The sequence below is a fragment of the Gekko japonicus genome, unplaced genomic scaffold (genome assembly GCF_001447785.1).
Source record: "Gekko japonicus isolate JY-2015 unplaced genomic scaffold, Gekko_japonicus_V1.1 scaffold97, whole genome shotgun sequence".
Lineage (NCBI taxonomy): Eukaryota > Metazoa > Chordata > Lepidosauria > Squamata > Gekkonidae > Gekko > Gekko japonicus.
The window spans coordinates 357474-384062 of NW_015170278.1; the positions used below are offsets into that span (position 1 = coordinate 357474).

At 43.0% G+C, this 26589-nt stretch overlaps 1 protein-coding gene across 1 annotated transcript in view; it reads left to right on the forward strand.

Moving 5' to 3' along the window:
- The window catches only part of INPP4B (inositol polyphosphate-4-phosphatase type II B), a 373171-nt gene that overhangs the window by 272995 nt on the left and 73587 nt on the right, over nucleotides 1-26589 (forward strand). Inside the window, exons 18-20 of the mRNA XM_015417726.1 lie at nucleotides 2756-2903; nucleotides 22039-22211; nucleotides 24214-24337. Coding sequence (XP_015273212.1) covers nucleotides 2756-2903; nucleotides 22039-22211; nucleotides 24214-24337 — 445 coding nt within the window. The remainder of the gene's footprint in view (nucleotides 1-2755; nucleotides 2904-22038; nucleotides 22212-24213; nucleotides 24338-26589) is intronic.

Here is a 26589-nt window from a genome sequence, read left to right on the forward strand (position 1 = left end):
AAGCTCCTTGAGCTGTGGTGGGAGCTGCTTAAAAAGCAAAACTTTAAAAATCTGCATAGCCAATCAAATCTCCAGTGGTCAATCAGAAGCCTTGCTGGGCAGAGACACCACCTGACCCTGCCCATTTTCTACAAACATTTGGCAGATGCCAGGAAAAGTACCATGGTGCCCATGGGCACCACATCTACATCTGATCTATACTGTCCTATTTAAAATTAATTAGAATCTTAACTGGGGTCTTTTATCACAAGCTGGTTGTTGTGTTTTAGTAATAAAAGATCAAATAAGATCAAATCAACCCTGGAACAAAGGCAAATTCATGTTTGATTTGCTACCATGATATTGCAGTGGAATTCAGATAAACCTGTTAGCATTTATAGAACTGGGACACAGAAAGTGTATTGCTAGGAATTTCTTAAGGTAGGGTAGATCAGGTTTTATTTTAAGGGAGGCATAGGGCTGCCAAGTGGGGGCGGGTAAACCCCCGCTTTGGAGGCCCGATTTTCACCGCCGCAGAATCAGGCCTCGGGGGGAACTCTGCCCCCCGAAGCGCAGCGTGGCTGCGTCACCAGAGATGACGCAACCGTTGATCATGTTCGGGGCGTGGCCCCGATTGTTGGAGGGAAAACTCTATGGTTTTCCCTCCGACGATCGAGGCCACGCCTTCAACGTGATCGACATAGCCTGTCACTTTCGGGATGTGCTGGCGGCGCGTGAGCGCGCATCCACCTACGGCTCCCGGAGCCCGGCGAGGGTCCCCCGCTGCCAAGGTAAATAGACTTGGCAACCCTAGGGAGGCAGAATGGGAGTTTAGGTTTTTTTAAACAATAGTTACATGTTTATCTTGGTTTTCTGACCCTACAGAAAGTCAGTTATTCAGCGCTTCATGCTTTTTCAGCTAAAATCACATTAGTTCTTATTTTCTCTTTTGAGATACACAATTGATTAGACTGTTGTTCATATTGGAAGCTGTTCGCCAAGTCTTTGTTATAGGTGAAGTAAATCATTCAGATACCCTAGAAAATACGTGAATCATCAGCCATTGAAAACAGTATACAGACATAGCAGAAATAAAGTTATTTACAGAAGGACAATATGCAGGAAAGTAGCTTAGTATAAAAACGCAGATGCTGTACAATTCAGAATTATTTCTTTGGGCAACTGGAACATTTAAGTCCTTGTGAGCCAGACCGGATATCTGTATCAGGTAAGGTGGCAAAACTCCTGTATGCTTTTTTTTCCTGAAAGGTGTATGTCTCTGTATTATGTTTTGATGTGATAACACATTCTGATTGGTACCTTATGCTTTTTATGATATCATCAAAGGGGCCAAACCTAATTTCCCCTGCTTTTTCTAATTTGAGCTAAAATATGTGAAGTAAGTGGCCACTTTCAAATTGTAAAGCACTGTTGTAAAGCTAATAAATCCCCCTGTGAATGACTAATACTAATAATGCCTCTATCCATTACAACTTTGTGTCATAAGGCATAAATCAAGGAAAAGTTAATTTTTTCATATTTTTATATTTTTACTGAATATGATTTTTTACTTAATCCAGATAGTCACAAAATATATTGGACAACTGTAGCTTATTCTTTTGTTTTTCCAATGAGCCATAGCAGAAAGAAATTAATTTTGATGTGCTGTAGTTAGGCACATGAGAATGGACTGGATACATGTTTTAAATGATTTGTATTCAGTACAACTGGATAATGGGTAATTTTGTGTTACCGCAAAGAAACATCTTTTAGTTTTGTGAGTTCAGCAACTATTCAGGGTACATATGTTTTTATTTACAAGTGTTACATTATCATTTCGCAACTACTAAAATTTAATATTTTATACAACCTATTTTAAATGTTCATCGTCACTGTAATAATTTTCTGAGTTCTAAAGTTCTAAAGCAAAGCCCACATCTGTTTTCCCCCGATTGCTACATGTCTAACACATAGCAGTGCAAGTAAGTCGGTAGGCTTCAGCTGGGAGGGCGGGGTATAAATTTGATAAATAAATACATAAGGACAGGCATGAGCTGTTCAGGCAATAAGTGGTCACTTCTGCCAACATATTATTATTTTGTAATTGCTCTAGTACAGTGTTCTTTCTTGAAAACAAAGTAGTATACTTAGATGCTTCACACACATACATATAAACATTAACACACATGAAGCTACCTTATACTGAATCAGACCTTTGGTCCATGATGGTCACTGTTGTCTACTCAGACTGGTAGTAGCTCTCCAGGGTCTAAATTAGATATCTTTCATGTCACCTGCTACCTGATCCTTTCCATTGGAGATGCCCGGCAGAACCTGGGACCTTCTGCATGCCAGGCAGATGCTCTACCACTGAGCCACAGTTCCTCCCCTTTCAATTCAAAGTATTTTTACTGGATAGTTTAGATTGTATAATCTCAGAGGTTGTCCCCTTTACCCAAAAATTATCCTTTCCAATTTCAAGAAGATAGGGAAAAGCGTTTCCTGTGATACAGGTAATTAAACTTTTCACTTGCAGAGATGTGAACTGGCATGTGAGTGAACCTTTTCTTCTCTTCCCAGTATTCTCAGGCAGGATATGTGGACAGAATGAACTAATCCCTCCTCCCCCCCCCCATCTCCTCACTGTGCTTCACTACTTTCAGCATTTTTCCCGCCAAGCCTGGCTGTCCAATGCAAAAAGTCTGATGATTAATCCATATGCCTTTTAATGTATCTTCTAATACTGAGTAGTGATGTGGATGCTTCTTTTTTTCAGGACAGGGTATGGACCAATGTAGGAAAAAGTTTAAACTGCATTATTGCGATGGTGGATAGATTGCTTGAAAAAGAAAATATCCCTAGTGTTTCTAAAGAAAATGAAAGTGACCCTTTACCAGCAGAATGTGTGGCATCTCCTTTAAGTGGTAAGAAATGTACTTTTGTATCATTAATAGGCTGAAGAAGTTGCAATAAAATGGGATAGGTGGTGAGCCAATGGATGAAAGTGCTGATGGTATGGTTTCTCACAATTCTGGCCTTGAACATTGGGAAGCTATTTATCAAATTGCATCTCTGTTGTGCAGTCAAGGATCGCTTGCAGTGCTCCATTTTTTTTGTGTGTGCAACACGAAAATCTCTTTGAAAGAACAGTGTTCTGCTTTGAAGTTTCTGACACATTTTAATCTGCTTTAGGCTTTCCCTGGAAGTGTTTTACAGAAGAAGAGTCAAGTGCACACACTTAACCCTTACCAAGTTCATAAAGAAGTAGGAACAAGGCAATTGTCAGATGTGTCCTTGGCATAAATCGTATGCTATTTTCAAAATAAAAATATCAGTGCTGCTTATACATATGTGCTGAGGACTGGGTTCACATACCTGGAGCATCTCGCAAGTGGTAACTACTTTGAAAAGCATTTTCATTGCCTAAAGAAAGCAAAATTAAAAAGAAAATGTATCCAAGGGTACCAGCTTCTTGTAAATTGTCGAGGAATTTTAGGGGTCCAGGCCTCTTCCAGGGATCCCCAACCTCATTAGGGTTCTTTTCTGTGGGTGGGTGGAGTCTGGCTAGGGAACTCAGGTCTCCAGAGGGAGAGAAACACCGAGAGAACAGTTGCCTTAAATGGAAAGTACTTATTGACTCTGAAACCATACATAAGTAAAACTCAATAGCATATATTCAATATCAATACCCAATAGCATATAGAAAACCTCCAATAACTGATATAGTGTACACTTCAAAAAGAACAAGGAATTCCTGGACTGTGGATCAAGACCTCACTCAAGCCTAGGTGGCATGTTGGCCAAACAGCCCCGAAGAAAGCCCAAAGCATCCTTTTTAAACTCCTTTCAGCCAATAGGAATCAAGGGAGGAGTTAATTACACTGTACCAAACTTGCCAAATACCAAACCATCCTAAGTTGATAAGATGAACTTTTGCCTAGATATATTTTTAACTGTTATGTCAAAAAGACTTAGACAGATATGTTTAGGCTTTGAAGGCCATGACATGTGAATTCAGGCAAAGGTACATCTACAGGGCAAGGCTTTAGTTTTATGCCTAGGCTGCCAGCAAAAGAGCAAAGGCTTATGGGACTTCTGAACCAAGAAACCAAAGTCAGTTATAGCAAAGCCTACATAGCATAGAAAAACAGAAAGGCCCAGGCTCATTGAACCCCAAATTCTGCGAGATAAATCATTAGTACTATCAATTGTTTAGCTCTAGGAGCCAAATTACACAAGACTTTTCTAACCATTCAAGAACTCTATTTGGCTCACCTGCAGCACAGGGTGGGGAGGGGAGGGTGGAATGGTTCATGACTTCCTCCCATGTCATTCTCCTTAGCCAAAATGTCCTAGGAGTGCTTATTTCCCATTTTATGCAGAATATCAGATCCAGTTTGTTTATTTTGGCCCTAAGTATGTCCTAATAAAACTGTAATGGAAAAGGCCTTGTGGAAGAAGTACTTTTGAGGATTCATACTCTTTCTAGGAAATGGAATGGATATTAAAAAGCTGAAAACAGGGAAAAGAAATTATAAGAACTGACAACAAATCATCTAGTAGGAAGTGAGCTGAGAGAAAAGTAAAGGGAACAGAACTCACAGATTAGTTTAGCTCTGTGGTAGAGCACATAAAGTAGGTGGAATCGGTTCCAAGCTTAAAGTCCCAACCTCTGCTATCCTCCAGTTAAAGGACCTCAGATAGCAAGTTCTGGGAAAAACCATTCTCTGCTTCAGATCCTAGAACTTCTGCCTGGTGGAGCAGTCAGTAGTGAGCTAGATGGACCAATGATGTGGCTCAGTGGACTAGATCCACTACAAGGCCAACAGAATGAAGCTAGCAGAGAGGTGTTCGCTTGCCTCCCCTTCTGCTTTCAGCTCACTGAGCCACCTGAAATTGTGTTCCTGTGGTCAATAGTGCACTCACTGTGTGTGTTAGGGTTTCCAGACTCCTGGTCCGCCGGCGGGTTCCCCTGATTTTTCAGGCTTCTGCCCACTGCCAGCCAGCTGGCTAGCAAGGGAAGCCCCGCCCATAAGCAGGAAGTTGAAGTGAAGTCATCACATCAAGACATCACACGACGATGCTCTGCTTTTTGGGCCAAACACTATGGTTTTAGGCAAAAAAAACCCATAGAGTTTTGCCCAAAATGCAGTGTGTTGCCGCATGACGTCCCTGATGTGGTAATATCACTTTTGTGTGACGTATCGCATTGGGGACATTGTGCAAGGGGACCATCATCCAAGGGGACCTGGCAACCCTAGTGTGTGTGTGTGTGGGAGGGTCAGGTTCTAAAGTAGGAGGAAGGAAATCACCCTTCCCTCTGGAAGTGTCATTCCACCATCAGAGTGGCAGTTTTGGCTCCAACTCAGCATAAAGCAGTTTCATGTGTGCATATGAACTGAGACAAAATAAGGGACCAAAAGCCAAACAGCTTTTAAAGGTAAGAACTAGGAAGCTAAACTTTGAGCGGAATGCAGAAGGTATCCTCAGAGCTGTGACTGCAGGTTTAATTAGCAAAGGGAATGCAGACGTAAAACCAGGAAACCAGTGAGCTACATAAAGAAGTATCTTGACAGGTAGAAAAAAACAAAAGAAAAATGAATAAAGGTAACAAACTGCTAAATTTTTGGCTTAAGGATCATGATAAAAATGTATAGATCAAAATCAGAAATTCTGCCTTTTGAATGCATGTATACTTTGCCTCATGTTCTTGAATAGAAGAATCTCTGTAGTTTGTAGTTGCCTCAGAAATTCACAAACACAAAGAAGGTGTAAAACAATCTTGCATTTGTGTAATAACTAGTGGTGAGTAAAAAACCATTAGGTTCTCCTATGAAGTTTTGTGGAGAGGAGAAGAAATCCAGGGCCTCCAAGATACACTAAGAGACTGGAAATATTGCTTTACCTTTGGAATACTAGAGGCCTCCAGTCTGAAGGAACTCTCATTTGGCCTGAGGCCTCCCACATGTTGAGAGGGATAGCGGTGTTTCCTTAGCTGTTGTAGTGAACACTGTAGGGCCAGGGATAACACAGGACATTTTATGTATTATAGAACAGTGCTAGGAACCTGCAAGAAAGCAAGAACCTAGGGCCTGTTCTAAAAGTGCTTCAACTCCAATTAAATAGAAGCCATAATTCCAACCTGTTTTCCAGTTGCCATGGAACTACATCCCATCCTTAGTTATAACTCTTTATTGATATGGTCATATTGTTTTCTACTGTTCTCATGGCATGATGAAGAGACCTCTGTAAACGTTGTTTTTAACTAAATGGCTTACTTTAATTATTGCTCATTGCATGGAAACAACCTGATCCCAGTCATCAGAAGTTTGATTCAAATAGTTAAATTCATACAATGAAAGGAACACTTCACTGTAGCTGCAGTGAAGTGGCAGGGTGATCAAAATGCCAAGCAGTATGGTTTAATCAATATGGAGACTGAGAGATGAATGATCAAATTTCTGGAACTTGATTGAACGAATTTTTCGCAAAATCTGGAGCTTATACATTTATTGACCAGTTTTACTCATGTGCCGTGACCTGGCTAGCCCAGTCTCATCAGATCTTGGAAGCTAAGCAGGGTCTGCCCTTGTCATTATTTGGATGGGAGACCACCAAGGAATACCAGGGTTGTTATGCAGAGGCAGGCAATATCAAACTACTTCTGAATGTAACTTCTGAATGTATCTTGCCTTGAAAACCCTAGGGGGTTGCCTTAAGTCAGCTGCTGCAACTTGACAGGGAAAAAATTGCTCATGTACTAATGGTAACAAAAGGATTCAGGAAACCACAGAAAATAGTCTGACAAACATGTAAACCTATTGAGAATACACCTTATCAATACTGAAGTTTTAAAATACAATGGAAATTACTGATTCTTACCTTAAAAGCCCTAAATGGTCTGATACCAGATTGTCTTAAGGACCACTTGATCCCATAGGAAGCTGTCCAACTGTTAAGATCTTCAGCTGAGGCCTTGTTCTATGTGTTGTCTGTAATGAACAATAAATGTGCTCTCTCAGCCTTATCTGTGAGAATGAGGCAATTAGAATCTAAGTTACATCCCAGAAAGGGACGGACAGGTTTACAGTGACCTGCTGAGCTGGGAAAGGAAACTGATTCTCAGTCTCAGTTTTCACTATTTAGGTAAACTGTCAAATGACCTTGACAGATTACTTACTGTTTTCCCAATCTAGACTTTTGCAGTGGTTGGTCAAGACTAGACTTGGAGAGAAACTTTGACACACACACACACCCCTCTTAAATTCTGGTTGACTCCAAGAAGGAACTCCCAGACTGCAGGAAATACATAAATTTGTTATCCTGGATAGTAAGTGTCTGTCAAGGCTAGAGTCAAGAGTATGAAGGACAGGCCCTGTCAGGCTGTGACAAGATGCTCTGTCTTGGACCCATTTCCAGAAAGAGGAATGTAGAGATTCTTAGTAGGTATTGGATTAGCTAGCAATTTTTCTTTTGATTTTTAAAATTTATTTTGCTAAGACTTCTCAGAAAATGTTTCATCCATATTTTGCCACAGTCTGCATTACTTTGCAACCTAGAAGGAGCCAGTGTGGAAGATGGTGCCAGCTGAGGAATATACAGAGATACACAGAAGGAAAGTGGGGAGAAGCCCACATGCCTTTCTTTTTCTGCCACACAACACACCCTCGCACACACAGATTTTCTGGCTTGCAAAATGGCCAGTTTCAAAAGCATTCCTTTTGCTGGTTGCAGATCCCAGTGAGGAAGAATCGAAAACCATATATGTATATGTGTGAAAAGTAAGGCTTTAAACACCAGACTCCCTTGGTTCTCAGCCAACTTGGAGTACGCAGCTGAAGTAGTGGCTGGAGGACACTGAGAATCAAGGGGCAATTTGTGACACCCTCCACATTCTGATGCAAGGCGGGCAGCTTGGAGACACGTCACCTGTCTGTAGGATTTCCTCTCTCTTTCTCTCTCTGTTTTCCCTGGCCACCTACTCATGTGTTGTCTCAAGCTTTTGGTGATAGATATCTGATTTATTTAATGTGACCTTTTTTTCTTCACCCCCTTGATTATTCATGGTATTGTGTTGCTGTTGCTTGCTTAAATTTCATATTTGGTAAAGTAATGATTGTACTGTATAGTGATTTTACTGTATTTTTATCAGTTTGGGGGTGAGCTGCCTTGAGGGCTATGCTGTGAAGTGGCATATAATATATAAAAGAAAGATATATGATGATGAGAGAAAATAGGTCATACTGCTTCTTTAGAATATTAAATACAATATGTGTTACATTTCATGCTGTTGAACTATTAAGTCTGAGGTTCAAGCCAGACCAGTAGTGGAGAGAAGACTAGTCTGCAGGATGGAACTGGGAATGTGCATATAAATTTCTTCACGAAGATGGGGAATTTCAGACAGGTGATATCTCACGGTAGGGAACCGGTTCTCAAACGGGTTCTGGTCTGTCATTTCAGACAGAACCTGTTTGAGAATCGGTTCCCTACCAGAATGTAATTGCCATTTCACACACAAAAGCTTCAGTCCCATTTAGGAACCAGGACTGAAGCGTTTCACCTGTCAACTGCTTCTGAGTAGTCTCCAGTTCCCTCTCCCGGTTCGGATACGCTTTTTCCCCGCCTTTTTTCGCCCGCGCGGGCGATCTCCGGCTGTGTTTTTTTTTGAACGTTTGCTTTATAGCATTATAGCGCTATAACGCGATAACGGAATAGCACTATATCAATCCCATTGGAATGCATGGAGTGTTTTGTTGTACTGCTATAGCGCTATAGCGCTATAAATCGACCGTTTTTTAAAAAAAATCGATCACCCGCGCGGGAAGAAAACGGCGGGAAAACAAAGCAGTGCATGTCTGAAATGCCAAACCGCTTCTGAATCGGCTGGTTTCCGGTAGGGGCAAGCCATGTGTGAAATGGCAGCCCTGTACCGGTTCACCTCAAAATGGAAGAATACCGGCTTGAAACCGGGAGAAACTGGGTAATGTGAAATTCCACGATGTTAGTACCATCTTTTTCAGAATGGCAGTTTTCTAGAGAGGCCTCTAGGAAACCTGTGTACAATTGTATATCTAGTATTATCTTGGAAATTCTTCCTCCCATACTATTGCCTGCATGAAGAGGAGGCTAAACAGGAAGAGGGGAGAACAAAAGCTAACCAGCGGCAACTATGATCTGTTGCAATATCATTATACAGCATTCCCGAGGCAAATTTCCCACCCCAATTACCCATATCATCCATTCGTTTCAAGAGTTTTCAAGATCATATTGTGAATTTCTCTGTGTCTTCTACCAAAACACCTGTTGACACAGATTTCTGGTAGTAAAAGCTGATTCCCATGGTGAATTCTAGTACAACCATAGTGGGGACATCTGCTATGTGAATGACTTTAACCCCCCCACTCCGTAAATGTAACACTTGGGCTTCTAACTGTTTTGCCTCATATGGCAGAAAGGGCGATGCAAGTCCTGTGTAGATCCAAGTGTTATCTCTAGTTTCAAGTACCATATTTGAAAGGCAGAGAAGATTCACATAGCAAAATAAATGGTAGTGAGTTTGGAATGAATAAGCTGGTAAATATCTGTGAAGAATATTTAAGTATAACGCATCAATGTAGTGAGTTAGACTGAGTGATCCTTTGGATCTTTTCCTTCTCTGTGAGTTTTTGTGTGATATAAATAAGCAGTTCTACCACTCACACAAGATCTTATTATGCTTTCAAGTTGCTCCATTTCTGGGAATGCAGGTACTGAATGTCAAAATTACTGAAGCATTAAATAATAGAAAACAAATAATATTACAAAGTGGTGTAGAGGATGGTGTCGATGGTTTTAAGTCTAGCACTGTTTTTAACACTAAAATTTCAAGCATTTTTGCTGTGATTATTGCTATATTCTTGCACAGCCGAGCATAGGAACATAAGTGACTTCTGTTTGGTACATTGTGTACATTTTTATGTGATGGGGGAATTTTGTCATTTTGATTACCATATATAGATATAGATATCCATGATTCCCCTGCCCCCAGTCTCTTGCAGAGGCTGGGTATACAGAGTGATCTGTTGTTCATTTTCAAGGCTTCTGTGCGGTCCCACATGGGACTGCAGTAGGCAGGCCGACCACCGGGAGGAGCTAGCGAGCTTCTTTTTAGAATTTTCAACCCGAGAGGGCTAGGCTCCAACGAGGAGGCGGTTTCCCGCCCAAAACACCACCTGACCTGGGCGGAGCCAGCCCTCTCCCCTCAGTTCTCTTTCTGCCGCCACCGAAAGAGGACGTGTTCTTCGAGCGAGCGAACAACTAAGCTTGAGGGAAGACATTTTCCTCAGAAGAAAAATGGCTTCAAAGAAAGAAGAGAAAAAGGAGAAAGTGGCCCTCTTCAAAAATTGTAAGACTTGTGGGGCTAAGATGTCTAAGTCTGACGAGCACTCAGCCTGTGTGCTGTGTTTGGGAGAGACCCATAATATGGCAGCCTGTAAGGCCTGTAAGGCCCTCACCCCGAGGGCTCGTGAAGGGAGGTCTGCCAAATTGAAAGCGGCGCTGTGGGAGAGGGCCCTGTCCGTATCTACTGCTGGCCAGCAAGAGAAAGTGAAGACCCCTTCGGTGTGCTCAGCCCCGATACGGCCAAAAGCTGCTAAGGCGGTTGCCCAGTCTCGCGCTGGCTCAGTACCGCCGGCCAAAAAGGCCAAAAAGCATAAGAAGACGCAGGAGCGTTCTTCGCCGCCGATGCGCCTCGGTACCGAGGACGTCGGAACCGAGGGATCGACGCCGACTCGGCGCAGACGGTCACCGTCGCCTCGGCGCGGGGATGGTTCGGCGCCACGCTCGACGTCGAGAGGTCGCTCTCCTCGACGCCGAGACATCCGCTCGGCACCGAGCGAACAGGCAGAGCGTGCATCGGTACCGGTGCTCGGTACCGATATGTCTCCAGTGTTGGAACTGCGCCAAGGAGACAGATCGCCTTCACCGGATCTCCTGATGGTCGGGTCCGTCAGTCCGCTTCCGGATGAGGATATACAGATGCCCCCACCGTGGCTTCCTTGCCACTGCACTCAGGAGGCTTCCGCTAGCTTGCAGCACCGATCGATGTCGCCTATGATACTTCAAGGCGAGCCTATTGAGGATCTCTACTACAATCCGGACGCTGGAGGCTTCTCTATGGGGTCGCATTCGGATGCTGAATCGGATGTAAGATCACTCCCTTCGCCTGACGAGGCGATTGCAGATCCGGCAGCAGTGTCACCATCTGAAGACCTGTCATCGTTGGCTGACCAGATTATTCGGATGGCCAAGGCCTTGAATTTGAGGCACGCTGCATCTGAACAACGGACACAAGATCCGCTTATGCAGGCGTTGTTTACCCCTGATACTGGTCCAGTGGCTCTGCCATGCCTACAAGGGTTGCAGGAGGTGATGATGGCGGCTTGGACGCACCCATCCTCCACGGCTCCTTCTGGAAGACGGATGGAAGGCCTTTACAAAGTCATTGACTCTGACGTGCAGTTTTTGACGAGACATCCCCCACCTAATTCCTTTATTGCTGAGGTCATCCCAGCTCGTACTAGAGTGGGGACGCGGACCACCCCTAATGATAGGGAAGGCCGCAAGCTTGATACGTTAGGCAGGAAGATTTACTCTTCCGAAGCTATGGGGTTGCGTATATCAAACTTCCAGGCTGTCATGGGGCTCTATAACCACCTTTTGTGGGATAAACTGACCCCTTACCTGGACCAACTTGACCCTGATCAGAGATGTTTGGCTAAGGTGATAGCAGACGAGGGCAAGCGTTTAGGTAAATTACAGGTCAACGCGGCCCGCCATACCACGGATTGCCAGAGTAGAGCAATGGGATCCGCTATAGTGCTGAGGAGACATGCTTGGCTTCGATCCTCGGCGTTACCCCTTGATACACGAGCTAAACTTGAAGATTTACCCTTTGAAGGGAAGGAATTGTTCAGTCAGGAAACTGATGAGTTCCTGGAACGCATTCGTAAATATAAGTTGCAGGCCAGATCCTTTGGCATCACTGCTCCCAACAACCCTACTCACAGATCCAGGTATTGGCCTAAGCCGTCCCACCGCTATTCCCGCCCATACCGCTTCCATGAACCGTTTCAGAGGCAAAATTATCAGCCTCCGAGACAAGGGTACCAGACGTCCTATCAAAATAGGCGTCAGAGGTCCAAATTTCCGTCAGGGAATAGGGCTCACCGTGACCAACCTGCTAGAGGGGCAGAGGCCCCGTGACTAGGCCCAGACTTTAAGTTTGGGGTTCGTTTATCTTTCTTTTATGACAAATGGTTGGCTATTACTGATGATAACTGGGTGTTATCTGTAATAAAGTTTGGTTATCTGTTAGAATGGTTATCCTATCCACCATTGCCCTGTTTGTCTTTATGTCGCGACAACGTGATCCAGCCGTTGTCGGGACCAGTGTCAGATCTTCTGAACAAAGGGGCCATCGCAGAGGTGTCCTCGGATGATGACCCAGGGTTTTGCTCCCCTTTCTTCCTTATAGATAAAAAGGATGGTGGGGAGAGACCTATTTTGGATTTACGGAACCTGAATACTTTCCTACGAAAGCCAAGGTTCCGTATGCTGTCGTTGCAAGATGTGATCTTACTGTTACGTCCTGGGGCGTATTTTGTCACTATTGATCTGACTGACGCATACTTCCACATAGCGATACATAAAACTTGCCAAAAGTTCCTTCGCTTTCACCATTGCGGGCGCTCTTTCCAATATAAGGTACTCCCTTTTGGATTGGCGTCCGCACCACGGGTATTCACAAAGTGTTTATCCGTTGTTGTGGCTCACCTGAGACTGCGGGGCTGCATTCTTTATCCTTATTTGGATGATTGGTTGCTAGTTGCAGACACGCCTGCTCTACTCCACGCCCAGTTGGAGTTGGTACTTACTACGTTGCAGTCGTTGGGACTGCTAGTGAACTTCCAAAAGTCTAAGCTCTCCCCTACTCAACGAATTGAGTTCATAGGAGCGATTTTGGATTCCGTATCGGCAAGAGCCTACCTGCCCTCGATCAGAGCCGAGCGGATTGCACGGTTCATCAGAGCCCTACGCCACCTTAGACGCAGGCATGCCTCATTTTTCCAATGCCTGTTGGGACATTTGTCTGCTACCACCTCGGTAGTTCCCTTTGCCAGGCTACATCTCAGGGTGTTTCAGACTTGGTTTCTGCGCAATTTCCGCGCTCATATACACTCACCCCGAGTTAGCTTAACTATGCCTCGGGTAGTTCTCAAATCTTTAGACTGGTGGCTATCGCCATCAAACATAGCTGCGGGGATCCCCTTTGGGTTCCAGAAACATGACACCCATTTGTACACTGATGCATCACTCCTGGGTTGGGGTGCGCACTGTGGGTGTTTGGCTGCGCAAGGTCTGTGGACCGTAGGGGAATCAAGGTTACACATCAACATCTTAGAGATGAAAGCAGTGAGATGTGCCTTTTCCTCTTTTGCAGCGCAACTTCAAGGACGCAGGGTGATGCTTCACACAGACAACACCACTGTGCAATATTATATAAACAAGCAGGGAGGTACCACGTCAGTGGCCCTCACCAAAGAGACCCTAAAATTGTGGCACCAGGTCATACAAATAAAGGCACACGTTACGGCCATCCACATAGCAGGCCGGTTGAATGTTCGTGCCGACCATCTGAGCAGAGTGTTTCAGAACACTTACGAATGGTCCATCAACATGCGGTACCTCTATCCTCTGTTCCGTTCTTGGGGCACACCCATGGTGGATCTTTTCGCCACTCCAGCCAATGCAAAATGCGCAATGTTCTGCTCCAGGGCGGCCTATGCGCACCATTCCCTAGGGGACGCTTTCGACATTCCTTGGGCAGGTCTGTTCTGTTACGCATTCCCACCTCTACCACTCCTAAACAGAGTGGTAGCCAGAGCTCATGCAGAAGATGCGGACCTGATATTGGTGGCTCCTTTTTGGCCCCGCCAAGCGTGGTTCCCGAACCTATTGTCACTGGCACAAGGACAATTCCAAGTGTTCCCGGAGGAGACGGACCTAGTGTCAGGTCTTCTTCCGTCCGAACCGGGGATCTCGTCCCTCAAACTAACTGCCTGGCGAATTCGGCCCGATCGGCCTACTGCCCGGCAGTGCAACACATACTATTAGCTGCACGTAAGTTGTCCACGCGGAGATCTTACGAGGCTAAATTCAGACTGTTTTCTACATGGGTATCACGCAAACACGTCGATCCTACTAACTGTGGGTTGCCTTTGGTACTAGAGTTTTTGTCCCACCTCAAACAGGAAGGTTTGTCCAATTCCTCTCTTAAGGTGTACTTAGCTGCAATTTCGGCTAATCATGTACCTGTGAAGGGGGTGTCCCTTTTTGCTTCTAAAGATGCAAAGAGATTTCTCCGGGGTCTCAATAATTTGTATCCCCCTTCCCAGTTGCCTCTACCCTCATGGAGTCTCTCTCTGGTTTTATCTCGTTTGATATATAAACCCTTTGAACCACTGGCTACGTGTGACTTATCATTTTTATCCTACAAAGTAGCGTTTTTGGTCGCAATCACGTCCGCAAGACGAGTTGGGGAATTAGCGGCTCTGTCCACAGAGTCACCCTTTCTCAGGTTCCATAAGGATAGAGTGGTTCTCCGTCCACGTTTGGATTTTCTACCCAAAGTAGTATCCAAGTTTCATATGTCACAAGACATCATATTACCTGTGTTCTTTCCGAACCACTCTTCAGAAGCGGAGCGTTCCTTACATTCACTGGATGTCAGGCGCGCTTTGCTCTTTTATTTGCAGAGGACTCAGCCATTCCGTACTGTGTCCTCTTTATTTGTATGCTTTGGTGGGTCAAAGAAGGGTAAGGCTGCGTCGTCGCAGACTATTTCCCGTTGGATTTGTAAAGCTATACAATTGGCATATGAAGGGGCTGGTAAGCAATGCCCCCTGGTGTTGTCTGCACACTCGACACGCTCTCAAGCAACATCTGTGGCGTTTCAGGCAGGGTTGCCCCTGCTGGAGGTGTGCAGAGCGGCCACGTGGTCGACGCCTTCGACGTTCGTCAAACACTATGCGATGGACGTTGATGCGAGGAGGGATGCAGCGATGGGCACGGCTGTGCTGCAGTCGATATTCCGCTGAAGTCTCCCACTCCCTCCTTCCAAGTGAGTAAACTTGCTAATCTCCCATGTGGGACCGCACAGAAGCCTTGAAAATGAAAACGGTGGTTGCTTACCTGTAACCGTTGTTCATTGAAAGTGGCTTCTGTGCGGGCACACATCCCTCCCTCCTTCCCCACTGTGGGAGTCTTCCGCGACAATAAGCGGCAGAGGAGAACTGAGGGGAGAGGGCTGGCTCCGCCCAGGTCAGGTGGTGTTTTGGGCGGGAAACCGCCTCCTCGTTGGAGCCTAGCCCTCGGGTTGAAAATTCTAAAAAGAAGCTCGCTAGCTCCTCCCGGTGGTCGGCCTGCCTACTGCAGTCCCATGTGTGCCCGCATAGAAGCCACTTTCAATGAACAACGGTTACAGGTAAGCAACCACCGTTTTCTGGTAGAAGTTCAGGTATTGTTGTTTTGATATAAGGGAAGTGTGTGTGTGGAATATAAGCAAGTATTCACCTCTGATTTATCTGGCACTGTATAGAAAAAATACGAAACATTAATTTTTGTTAGTTTAAATGTTAGGAGGCTGAGTTGTTTTTAGAACATACTAGGATGTATTTTAGGGTGTTGTTTTTTATCTTCTATCACAATTCATAGCACTTTCATTTCATCATATATATCCCTTTGGTTTATCTCTGAGATTCTTAACTTTAGACTAGGAATATTTTCTCTTTTATCTTTCTGATTTTGGAGTGCTTTCTTAAGGCTGAATTTGAGATATCAGTTTCCATGGTAACTATCTATGGTGTCATCAGCAAAGCATTATGATTTCACTGCAGGGTAAAGCAGGTAGAAAACATTCATTTTTAAGGAAGGAGATTGGTGTGAAGCACAGTACAATCTTGGTATTCATTGTAAATAGTAAATGTTGCTATTGGCCATACTTCCACTTTTCATAAAATTCGAAATTTGCAAGAAGATTTGAAGTATTAATGTATCCTGGTGGAGGGTAATGTTTCATTCACACATAGAAGTTGTATTTATACATGTGACTTAAAAACAGACTGATAGAATAATTGTGTGAGATATGATGCTAGCAAACATTAGCAAAACATCTTTACTTCCCATTTTATAAATGTTAGTGTTTAAAAGATAAGGTGGGCATACTCACTGACTGCTTCTGCTATGATCTATGAAAAGCTAATGATGGTTGACTTTTGGAATGAGTGATCTATTAGTACCCAAGCGACTGACATCAAAGGATCTATTTCAAGGGCTTCAGGTACACCTGTGGGGATTTTGAGTCTTCTCCTTTGAACTGCAGTCACTCATGCGATATCACAAACTACTTTCAAAGATCACATTCTTTTTAGAGACATTTGCCATGAGACATAATGGGAGTTTGCACATGTACCAAAGTATGTTGGGTACAATTAATCAATATACAGTTCCAATTCAATTCCATCCAGATTAGGGATGCTTAATTGGCCGTATTCAGTCACCAACATAGATATTCCAAGTTCTCTTTATATCTAGTTTTACCTGATTTAATTGTCACGGGGATTGGCATATTGGCTTCTGGAGTGCAAAATCTTGTGTGTGCATCTCAGTGACAAAAATTAGGTACCGTTGTAGAAGCTCAGATTTTTGCGTAAAAGGCTGCAAATGTCTCTTTGAAAATCGGGGATAAATATAGAAATGACCTTTAATCTCTAGATATGCTTTTTATACCAATCAAGTATGGTGGTTTCCCCCAGCTCAAAGTAATTCTCCTTTTAGATTTTGGTATTCTAAAGGTTTTGCTAGGATGATGGACTTTATATCAAATGGCCAAATTCTTTCCAAACTACAGATAGAGGCAGTTTTGCAGGAAAAAATATATTGGTTAAATTATTATCAAATTAGACATATTTTAAAATCGTTAGGTATAATGAGAAATTGGGAAACACCTCTAACCACTTTAGAATTACCGTATTTTTCGGACCATAAGACGCACCTGACCTTAAGACGCACCTAGTTTTTAAAGGAGGAAAACAGGGGGGAAAATATTCTGAACCTTAGGTCCATAAGACGCACTCACTTTTCCTCCCACTTTTTTTGGAAGAAAAAGTGAGTCTTATGGTCCAAAAAATACGGTACTTTTCAAGCAAAGAAAAAGAAGTCCGAAAGGTCTTCTATCTAAAATATATAAATTATTGTATTTACAAAAGAACTCCATTTTATCAGGTAAAAAGCATGGATAGCAGATTGTGATGGTAGAATCACTAAGGATGATTTTGAAAAAGCCTGGAAGGCCCCAAGTTTTAACTCCAAGATTTCAACAATCTATTTTAATCCATTTAAGATTTTACATAGAAGCTATTTAACTCTGATGAAAATAGCTAAGTTTTCAAAAATCCAAGTAAAAAAAATGTTGGTAAGGATGTGGTTCAGTGGGAAATTTCATGCATTGCTTTTGGCTGTGTCCCTCTATTCAAACGTTTTGGAATAAAGTATTATTTTGGAATAAAGTATTATTTCAAACTGAGATAACAGTTGGTCCATAGATCCCCAAAAATCTAAAAAATATTATTTTAGAAATAGGCTTAACAGAACAAGTAGATAAAATCAAGCTGGTTACAATAACAACTCCATTGGCAATTGCTAGGTTAGAGATTGCTAAGCAATGGAAACAGAAGAAAGGGCCTCCAATACGAAATTGGTATGACTCTATTTGGAATCACTTTATGCTGGGTAAAATAAATTATTCTACAGGTATTCAAAATTTTGAAGTTTATTGTAAAAATTCTCAAGCCATTTGCTCTCCTATTCTATTATTTTTGCAAGATAAGGAAATTGTCTCCTATAATATATATTATAAGGAATTTCTGATCTCCTATTGTATGTATATACATATAAAGGCTTGACAAATGTATAAGGAATTTTTAGACCTAAGGAATTTTGTAGTATAGTATAATTTGGATTTTTCTCTGGGTGTACTACATGAATATGGATAGAAGATATAGTGTGTATTTATAATGTTCTTTGGTTTAGTTTGGTAGGGTATTGTTCTATGCCATGGGTATGGTGAATTTTTCAATTAATTTTTTTTTAAAAAGAAAAAAAGGCTGCAAAAAACAGCAGTGATTGACAGAAGGGTTTAAAGTACATGGCAGTTTGGTGTAGTGGTTAAGTGCGCGGACTCTAATCTGGGAGAACCGGGTTTGATTCCCCACTCCTCCACTTGCACCTGGCTGGATGACCTTGGGCAAGCCATAACTCTGGCACAGCTGTTCTTGAAAAAGAGCAGTTTCTGGAAAGAGCTCTCTCAGCCCCACCTACCTCACAGGGTGTCTGTTGTGGGGAGGGGAAGGGAAAGGAGTTTGTAAGCCTCTCTGACACTCTCCTTTGGGTAGTGAAGGGCGGGGTATAAATCCAATCTCCTCCTCCTCCTCCTCTTTGCACTGAAGGGACTTCTTTTGACTGGGTATCTGGTTCCCTACTGCTCTGTGGTACAGAGCAGTTCAGGTTCAGAGCCTGGGGTTGTCCCTAGATCGTTCTGTTTTTAGGACTGCAAATTGCATTTTTTACTGGGTACCTCTTATCAGCTTGTGGCAAATGTGTCAAAGAAATGGGCTCTGTCATGCACACCTTGGTAACTTTGAGGTTAGACAATTGAAACGCACTTTGTGCCCAGAACTTTTAGAAACTGCCTCCTGTATTTTGACAGGCTTGAGCAGAAGGGAACGCATAGCACCTGTGCTCTAACACTTCACTGGTTCCCAGTTTGTTTCTTCTCACAAATCAAGATGCTTCATCCTTAAAGCCTTACATGATCTGGCATCTGAGAATCTGAAAGAATATTCACATATAGATTTTTATGCCTTTAATATTTGCCCTTAATGCTATTCTGAGGAATACCATCATAGGCCTTTTCTATGGTTGCCCCAACACTGCAGAATAGGAGGCTCATATATATCACCTGACTTGCCCTCTGTAGCATAACGGAAGACTTTTCTTCTACTGTGGTTTTATTAATTAATTCATTAATTTATTTATAAGTTCAATTTATACCTCGCCCTCCCCGCTACGCGAGCTCAGGGCAGCTTACAAAGAGGCACAAGCCAGTATAAAACATATTTAAAACCATTTAAAACCACTACAGTACAGTAACATTAATATTAACAGAAGTGCTCTAGATGTTCTACCATGATATTCCACAGATGGCATATTACAACTACTCTATTACACTGCTCTACCTACTCAGCGTCATCTGTTCCGGGAAACGCTGATGTTCCTTCTTCCAGGGCCGGGTTATGATGGAACAGTAGTGATGGTAGTGGCGGCTCCTACTCATACGCCTGGCGGAAGAGCTCTGTCTTACAGGCCCTGCGGAACTGTGCAAGGTCCCGCAGGGCCCAGATCTCCTCTGGGAGCTCGTTCCACCAGGTAGGAGCCGCCAGCGAGAAAGCCCTGGCCCTGATAGCGGCCAGCCTGGCCTCTTTGGGACCTGGCATTGCCAGGAGGTGTTGCGACCCAGACCGTAGTGCTCACGGGGGAACATATGAGGAAAGGTGGTCCCTTAGGTAAGTCACTGTTTTTATTGAATAGCTTAAACTGCATTTGATGAGTTTCTATATATGAAATGTTTAGTTGGAATTTGCTATGCTGTATATTGACTATTTGCAATAAAACTCTAGGACCTCTGAACTGTAGACTGTCCTAATAAAATTCATTTGAGGAATTGTACAGGAGTAAATGTTATATGATTATGGTTATTTTGGATAGTGGTAGAAAAAAAATAAAGTGTAGTATTATAAGAAGGCCACTCACTCCTTGCCATCTTTGGTATCAAGTGCTGCGCAAGAGGAGGAGGAGGAGGAGATTGGATTTATACCCCGCCCTTCACTACCCAAGGGAGTCTCAGAGCAGTTTACAAACTCCTTTCCCTTCCCCTCCCCACAACAGACACCCTGAGGTAGGTGAGCTGAGAGAGCTCTGACAGAAACTGCTCTTTTTCAAGAACAGCTCTTATCAGAGCTACGGCTTGCCCAAGGTCATCCAGCCAGGTGCAAGTGGAGGAGTGGGGAATCAAACCCGGTTTTCCCAGATTAGCGTCCGCACACTTAACCACTACACCAAACTGGCTCTCCTACACCAAACTGGCTCACCAAACTGGAGCAGACAGACAGTAATCCATTTCAAAGAGTTTAGGCATTCAAGAAGTAGATTAATTAAATAATCTATTTATTTTATATAAATAAGTTTTGGAGCATTTAAAATGTTTATTTATTGGAAGAGACTTTGCTTGAAATGGTTAGGCTAACAACTATTGTTTGATACTGCATTGCAGTTTTTTTCAGCTTCTTTCCCTAACACTCAGCATTTTGTATAACCTACTTAATTGCTAGATTAAACAGGAAACAGAATCTTTTGCTGTATCACTTGCCACCTTCAGTCTGTTTAATTCCTTGCTGGTAGAGTGAGGACATGAATGGGAAGTGCTGAGATTAGACTCTGAAATTATGCATGTTAGCTTTCTCCTTGAGTCCAGTGGCACCTTTAAGGCCAACAAGGTTTTATTCAAGATATAAACTTTCATGCGCATATCTTCAGATATGATGAAATGGAACTTGCCAGTCCATACATCTAGGTAGAGGGCAAGCAGTAAATTAGCATACAGCACAATGAAGATGTTATACAGATTCAACAACCAAACAGGAATAACAAGCTTAGTTTATATGGTTACCACTTGTTTGGGTTTAATTCTGAGGGAAAACATAGGAAGGAAATATGTCAAAATTGGAGATTGATGGGCAGGCAGACGTATCCTTAATTGTGGAATGCCAAGAGTAATTAGCTGAGACCCTGCCATTACGTATGGCCCTTCTGGGGGATTGGTGAGAAAGGGATGTGGTGTGTGTGGGGGGTGTTAAGGCCCACAATAGCCTGCTGTAGGACAGTGAGCCGTCCCCCTGACACACTGGTGTTTCAACTCAGGGAGAATGATTTAGCTGAGCAAACGGGTGTGTTCCTTCTGCACCAGGCATTAGCCAAATTGGCATTTTTGAGGGGAGACTTAGCCAACACGTTTGTCTTTTGGCCAGACTGGTTGGAGCAACGTTCATGGCAGGGAGCCGCTCACCCCGGGAAGGTGGATGTTGCAAGGTGAAAGGTGTCTGGCAGACTGGGCAGGGCTGTGGAGGCCATGGGAGGCATGTGGATATGTCATCCAGATATTGCTCAGAGGTTAGAACCTCTGTTCCAACCTTATGGGGTGCATCTGACTTCATAGGCCATGGACATTTGGCTGCATGGAGTGCAACATTCCCTGCTATCTTGGCTACAGCTGTAGGAACGTTGGCGGGAACTGGGCGGGGGGCCCACCTGGCTCTTGTGGCAGTAACAGCATGGGGCCAGATCCATTTATGGAAGTTGGCCTGCGTGCCACTTCCTGGATATGGGGACCACCTTAAGGGGTCTTGGCATGAGGGCTATTAGGAGCAAGCCTGCTCAAGGACTACCAGCGCTTGCCCTCACGACCAGATGGCAGGGGAGAACATGTGATCTCCAGCAACCTGCCATTCCGCAATCTTCACCCAGGCCTGCTGGCTGGGTGATGGGGTACATTGGCTGGCGTGGAGCCAGCTGATGCGCTGGATTCGTTGGACCCATGCTGTGTCTATGCTTCTTACAGCTGTAATCAATAAAGTTGTGGCCAATTTAATCCACATATTTTCCAAATCTGTTGTGAGTATGGTTACTTCATAATGGGTCAGAGGTATCTGGCAGAACCTCTCCATCCCACATAAGAGCTGGAACTGCAAAAAGAAAGTGGAGTTCTGTCAAGAAGCACATGCCTGTAAGGGAGAGTGCGCAACCAATTGAGGAGGAAGCGTTCACTCTTTTTCTAGCTTAGCTTCACAAGGGAGACTTGCTATACTTTGATGGCTATTCTTGACCATTCCTCTTTTCTTACAGGTGACTGGTATGAACAGCTTTATCCACTCACAGTTACACTGAAAGACTGCATTGGAGAGGTGGTGACTAGGGCAAGGCAATCAATGTCTTTTGTTCTGCTTCAAGAACTTGCATGTAGTTTGCCACAATGTTTAATGCTGACACTAAGAAGAGATATTGTCTTCAGTCAAGCAGTAGGTGCTTCTTCCATTTTATAAACTTCTTTTTGTTTTCCTTTATTTCCTTTTTTTTGTTTTGTTTTGTGAACAGAGCAGTCAGCTTAAGCCATGCTAGGGTTCACCAAGCCACTATTTTAAACAATCACTTTCCCATAGCTATTGAATGGTACTCTGCCAATCCAGACAGTAAGAAAGGAAATGATTCCCTTCTCTCTCCACAGTTACAGCCTCAGAGCTGCAGTTGTCACTATCCCTGGCTTGCTTGATGTGAGGCAACAGAAGACAGGTCCCTTAATTTCCACTAAGAGCGGACTATGTTTGGAGAGTGTTTGCCAAACTTCCGCACCGAGCAGCACATTTACTTCTTTTTTTCCAGCACCTCAGAGGCCCTTCAGAAGTTACTGAAAAAACAGTTTATGGTCTTCCAAACACAGGGATTTGTAAAGTAGTTCACAGCTCTTGTCTTCTGCCGGTGCTTCTGGAGTCACATATGAGATCTTCTCAAGAGCCTCTGGCCACCTGCAGAATCCATCACAACTGGATTTCCAGAGTTTCTTTTTAGCCATTTGTTCTGGTCATGAGAGTAGTCTTCAATGGAAACAAAGGAAACTGTTGTACATTCATAATGCAAAACGTGGGTGGGAGGGATTTCCCAGGAGGGGTGTCCCAGCAGTGCTAGAAAGTGTCTTAAGCACAAAATATTCTTATGTACTCCCCAGTTTGGTGTAGTGGTTAAGTGTGCGGACTCTAATCTGGGAGAACCGGGTTTGATTCCCCACTCCTCCACTTGCACCTGCTGATGTGACCTTGGGTCAGTCACAAGCTCTGGCACAGCTGTCCTTGAAAAAGGGCAGTTTGTGTCAGAGTTCTCTCAGCCCCACCCACCTCACAGGGTGTCTGTTGTGGGGAGGGGAAGGGGAAGGAGTTTGTAAGCCGCTCTGAGACTCCAAGTGAAGGGCGGGGTATAAATCCAATCTCTTCTCTTCTTCTTCTTCTTCTTCCCCTTAATAACCAAGTAGTCAAATTACACAAAGAAATAAATAAGAAAATGTGCTGCTTGTGGAAATATAAACCCAGTCTTAGGACATCTGCACCCATAGACCTATCCTTCCTCTTCTAGTTCTTTTCTTAGGAGAAAGAGAACAACAATAACAAAAAAAAAAGCTCAACACAGGAGTTCTAATATTAGCAAAGCTGGAGATTAATTTTGAAAGGACAGCAGGTACAGTGCAATAGTAGGTAAATTGTGTGGTATTATCTCATGGCCGGAGAACCTGGCATCGTTCCTTTTAGAATAATGGTCCATGTCTCAGAGGGAGGCTTTTAATGACCCGAATATTCACTCTCCCTGTTGTGCATCTTTCTTTTTTGACAGATAAATTCATACTGAAAGGTTTATGGGAGGAATAGGCAACACAGAAGAGCCAGTAGTTCAGATTTGAGTCCTTCAGATCTCTGAAACAGCTGCCATCTGGTCTTGCTGGTTTATTATTGTTTGAAACATACCCTCCACCTAAAAACTCTCAAAGCATTTTAATTTGTGGGTTTTCTTCTGCAATATCCCTTGGGAAATTTTTTTAAACCACCGCAATCCATTTAATTTTTCAGTAAAAAAAACCTATAATCCAGAAGGCATTTTCTAAGGAATAAGCCATAATGGAAATTGTACTACTGTTTTTAAAAAGGAATACATGTTCAGAGAAGACGTAACATGCTTGTGCAGCCCCTGAGTTAAATAGTGCTGTTGTTAAAATCCAGCATTGTACCCTTAATAAATAGCCTCTCTGTCCATCATGATATTATCCCTGGTATTGAAATCCATTGAGTACAAACTCAGTACAACAAACCCAAATGCTGAGGTATTGTTCATTTTAATAACGTAGGATCCAACCCCTTTTGAACAAGACCAAGGTTTTTGTTGTTATTAAATTCTTAGTGTTAAAAAGGGTAACTGATCTGTTAATTTATTTCTAATGTAACTAATGTTACCTGTTTGTACATTTTCATCATCATTTAGCTTGCTGGACTGGTATGTGGATTTATAATCAAATTGCACTCCAGTTTACACGATCAAGGCTTCCTCCAGCAGCTTCATACAGTAGGGTTAATAGTTCAATATGAAGGACTTCTCAGTACATACAGTAAGTATAGCATTTTAATTGCTGAGTTCAACCTTATAAAAACCTTTGAAGGTGGTCATCTAGCAGGCTCTGTATTTCTACTTCTGCAGGTATCTTTATGAAGTAGTTATGAAAGCTTTGATCAGGAACAGTGTACCATTTCTATTTTTTTACTATGTGTTAAACATTTTAATAGCACTTTGGGGTTGCATTCCTAAACATACTTATTTGGAAATGAAAAATCTGTCTGAACTTATGGCTCAATAAACACATTTAGTGCTATTCAGCAGGCCTATGGAGGATGATGTGGTTTGTTGTTTTTGACTTGCTTGTATTATCATTTTATTGGTTATGTATCGCTACAGTTTTAATATGTTTTAATTAGTATCAACTAATATTTTATAGCTACTTTAATGGTTTTGGTTGTTCGCAAGCTACCCAGTGAAAGGATATAAATTTTGTAAACATGCAAAGTGCTTTACAACTTCTACGTAGCTTGCCTTCACAAGTAGCTCTGAGGGTTCCAAAACTTCCAGTCTTAAGTTGGAGCTAAGGCTGTGTAACAATAAGAGCAAATTCTCACTTGACTCAGTGGGCATGTTTGTATGTGTACCAGTATTTCCTAAAGGGTCCAAAGCACTGTGTCTGGGCTTAATCTGGTCTACTGTATTACAGGTGACCATAAATTTCTCCCCACCCATCCACCCATTGTGAATTAGAAAAATACAGGTTGGTTTTTACTTGATACATAAACTATATGCCATTTCTGGGGAAAAAAATCTTTAATTGACTGAAAATATTTTATTTTAAAAAATTAACAACTGCCTCTCCAAAAAAATAACATGTGTCAGGTGGCTCATATTATCAATATCCAAAGCTAAAAACAGAATAAAAAATGAAAGCCGCGTCATACACAATTAGAAGCAGGTGGAATGGGAAAAAATCAGCAGGTAAAAGATGAGGACACAGTATTTTTGAAAGCATGTGCTGAACAAAAGTGGGTAAGCAGAAAAGCTTTCCACTCTTGCCTAAAGCTTAACAAGCCACCTACCAGGTGTACTGCTGAGGAGTAGGCATTCCACAGTCAAACTAAAGAAGCCTTTTCTCTGATTCCCACCCACCTGATCTCAGAAGGGGGGGGGGAATAAAACAGAGACTAGTTTGGGGCAGGTTGAAATGGGAATAGCAGTCCCTCAGGCATGCTGATCCCTGAAAGTTTAGGGCTGTGGAACGTAAGAAGCAGCACTATAGTATTGTGCCTAGCAACCAACTGCAAACATGTGATGGTATTTTAGAACTGGAAGGATGTGTTTTCCATAACCACTGTGAATTAACACAACTGGAAGAAGTCTTTACCCAACCAGGTATTGGTGATGGCATCAGGTCCAGGATAACTAATGTTGCAATACAAACTGACCTGCCATCAGTCCTGAATCTTTAGGTATTTAATCACCTGTAACAGCCATAATTTTAGATCCAATGGTGTACTGGCTAAATTAACATAGTATTGTTGGTTGAGGGACGAACTGGAACAGGGGGAGAGTTCTGTTTCTCTGATACATGCCTCCTTCTCATGGCCCATCCGTCTCCATCCCATGCCCAGTACAGACAAATAAGGAGCCTTTTTCTTCTGTTACTTGAAGTCCCAGCATGTTATAAAACACACACACACACACAAAATGCTCCCTCTAAGCTGTGGAGTCTTGTGAGCAAAACTCCTACTTTGTGAGCGACTGTCATTAAAGTTGTGAGCGAGTGATTTGGCTACCGCATAAATTAGTTTGCTTTGGAGCCATCCTTCCTGAGCAAAGGCAAAAACGTCTGAGCCAGAGGCTAAAACACTGTGAGCTAGCTCGCACTAACTCAGCTTAGAGGGAACCCTGTACACAATGATCACCCACCTCCAGTCTTATTTCTCTGTTTGCTCCTATGTAGGCAGTGGCGTACCTAGCCTAATTTTTTTTAACAACCCCCCCTCTATTTTTTTGCCATCAAGTCACAGCTGACCTATGGTGACCCCACAGAGTTTTCAAGGCAAGAGACCTTTGGAGGTGGTTTGCCATGTCCTGCCTCCATGTCGGTCCTGCTGAACTTCTGAGATCTGACGGGATCAGGCTAGGCTGGTGCTATGCAGGTCAGGGCCCCTCCTCTATATGACAAAATTATTCTCTTTAATAATAATAAAATAAAATAAATAATAATAGTAATGGCCATAAAATAGATTCGGGTGGGTAGCCGTGTTGGTCTGAAGCAGCAGAACAAAGTTTGGTCTT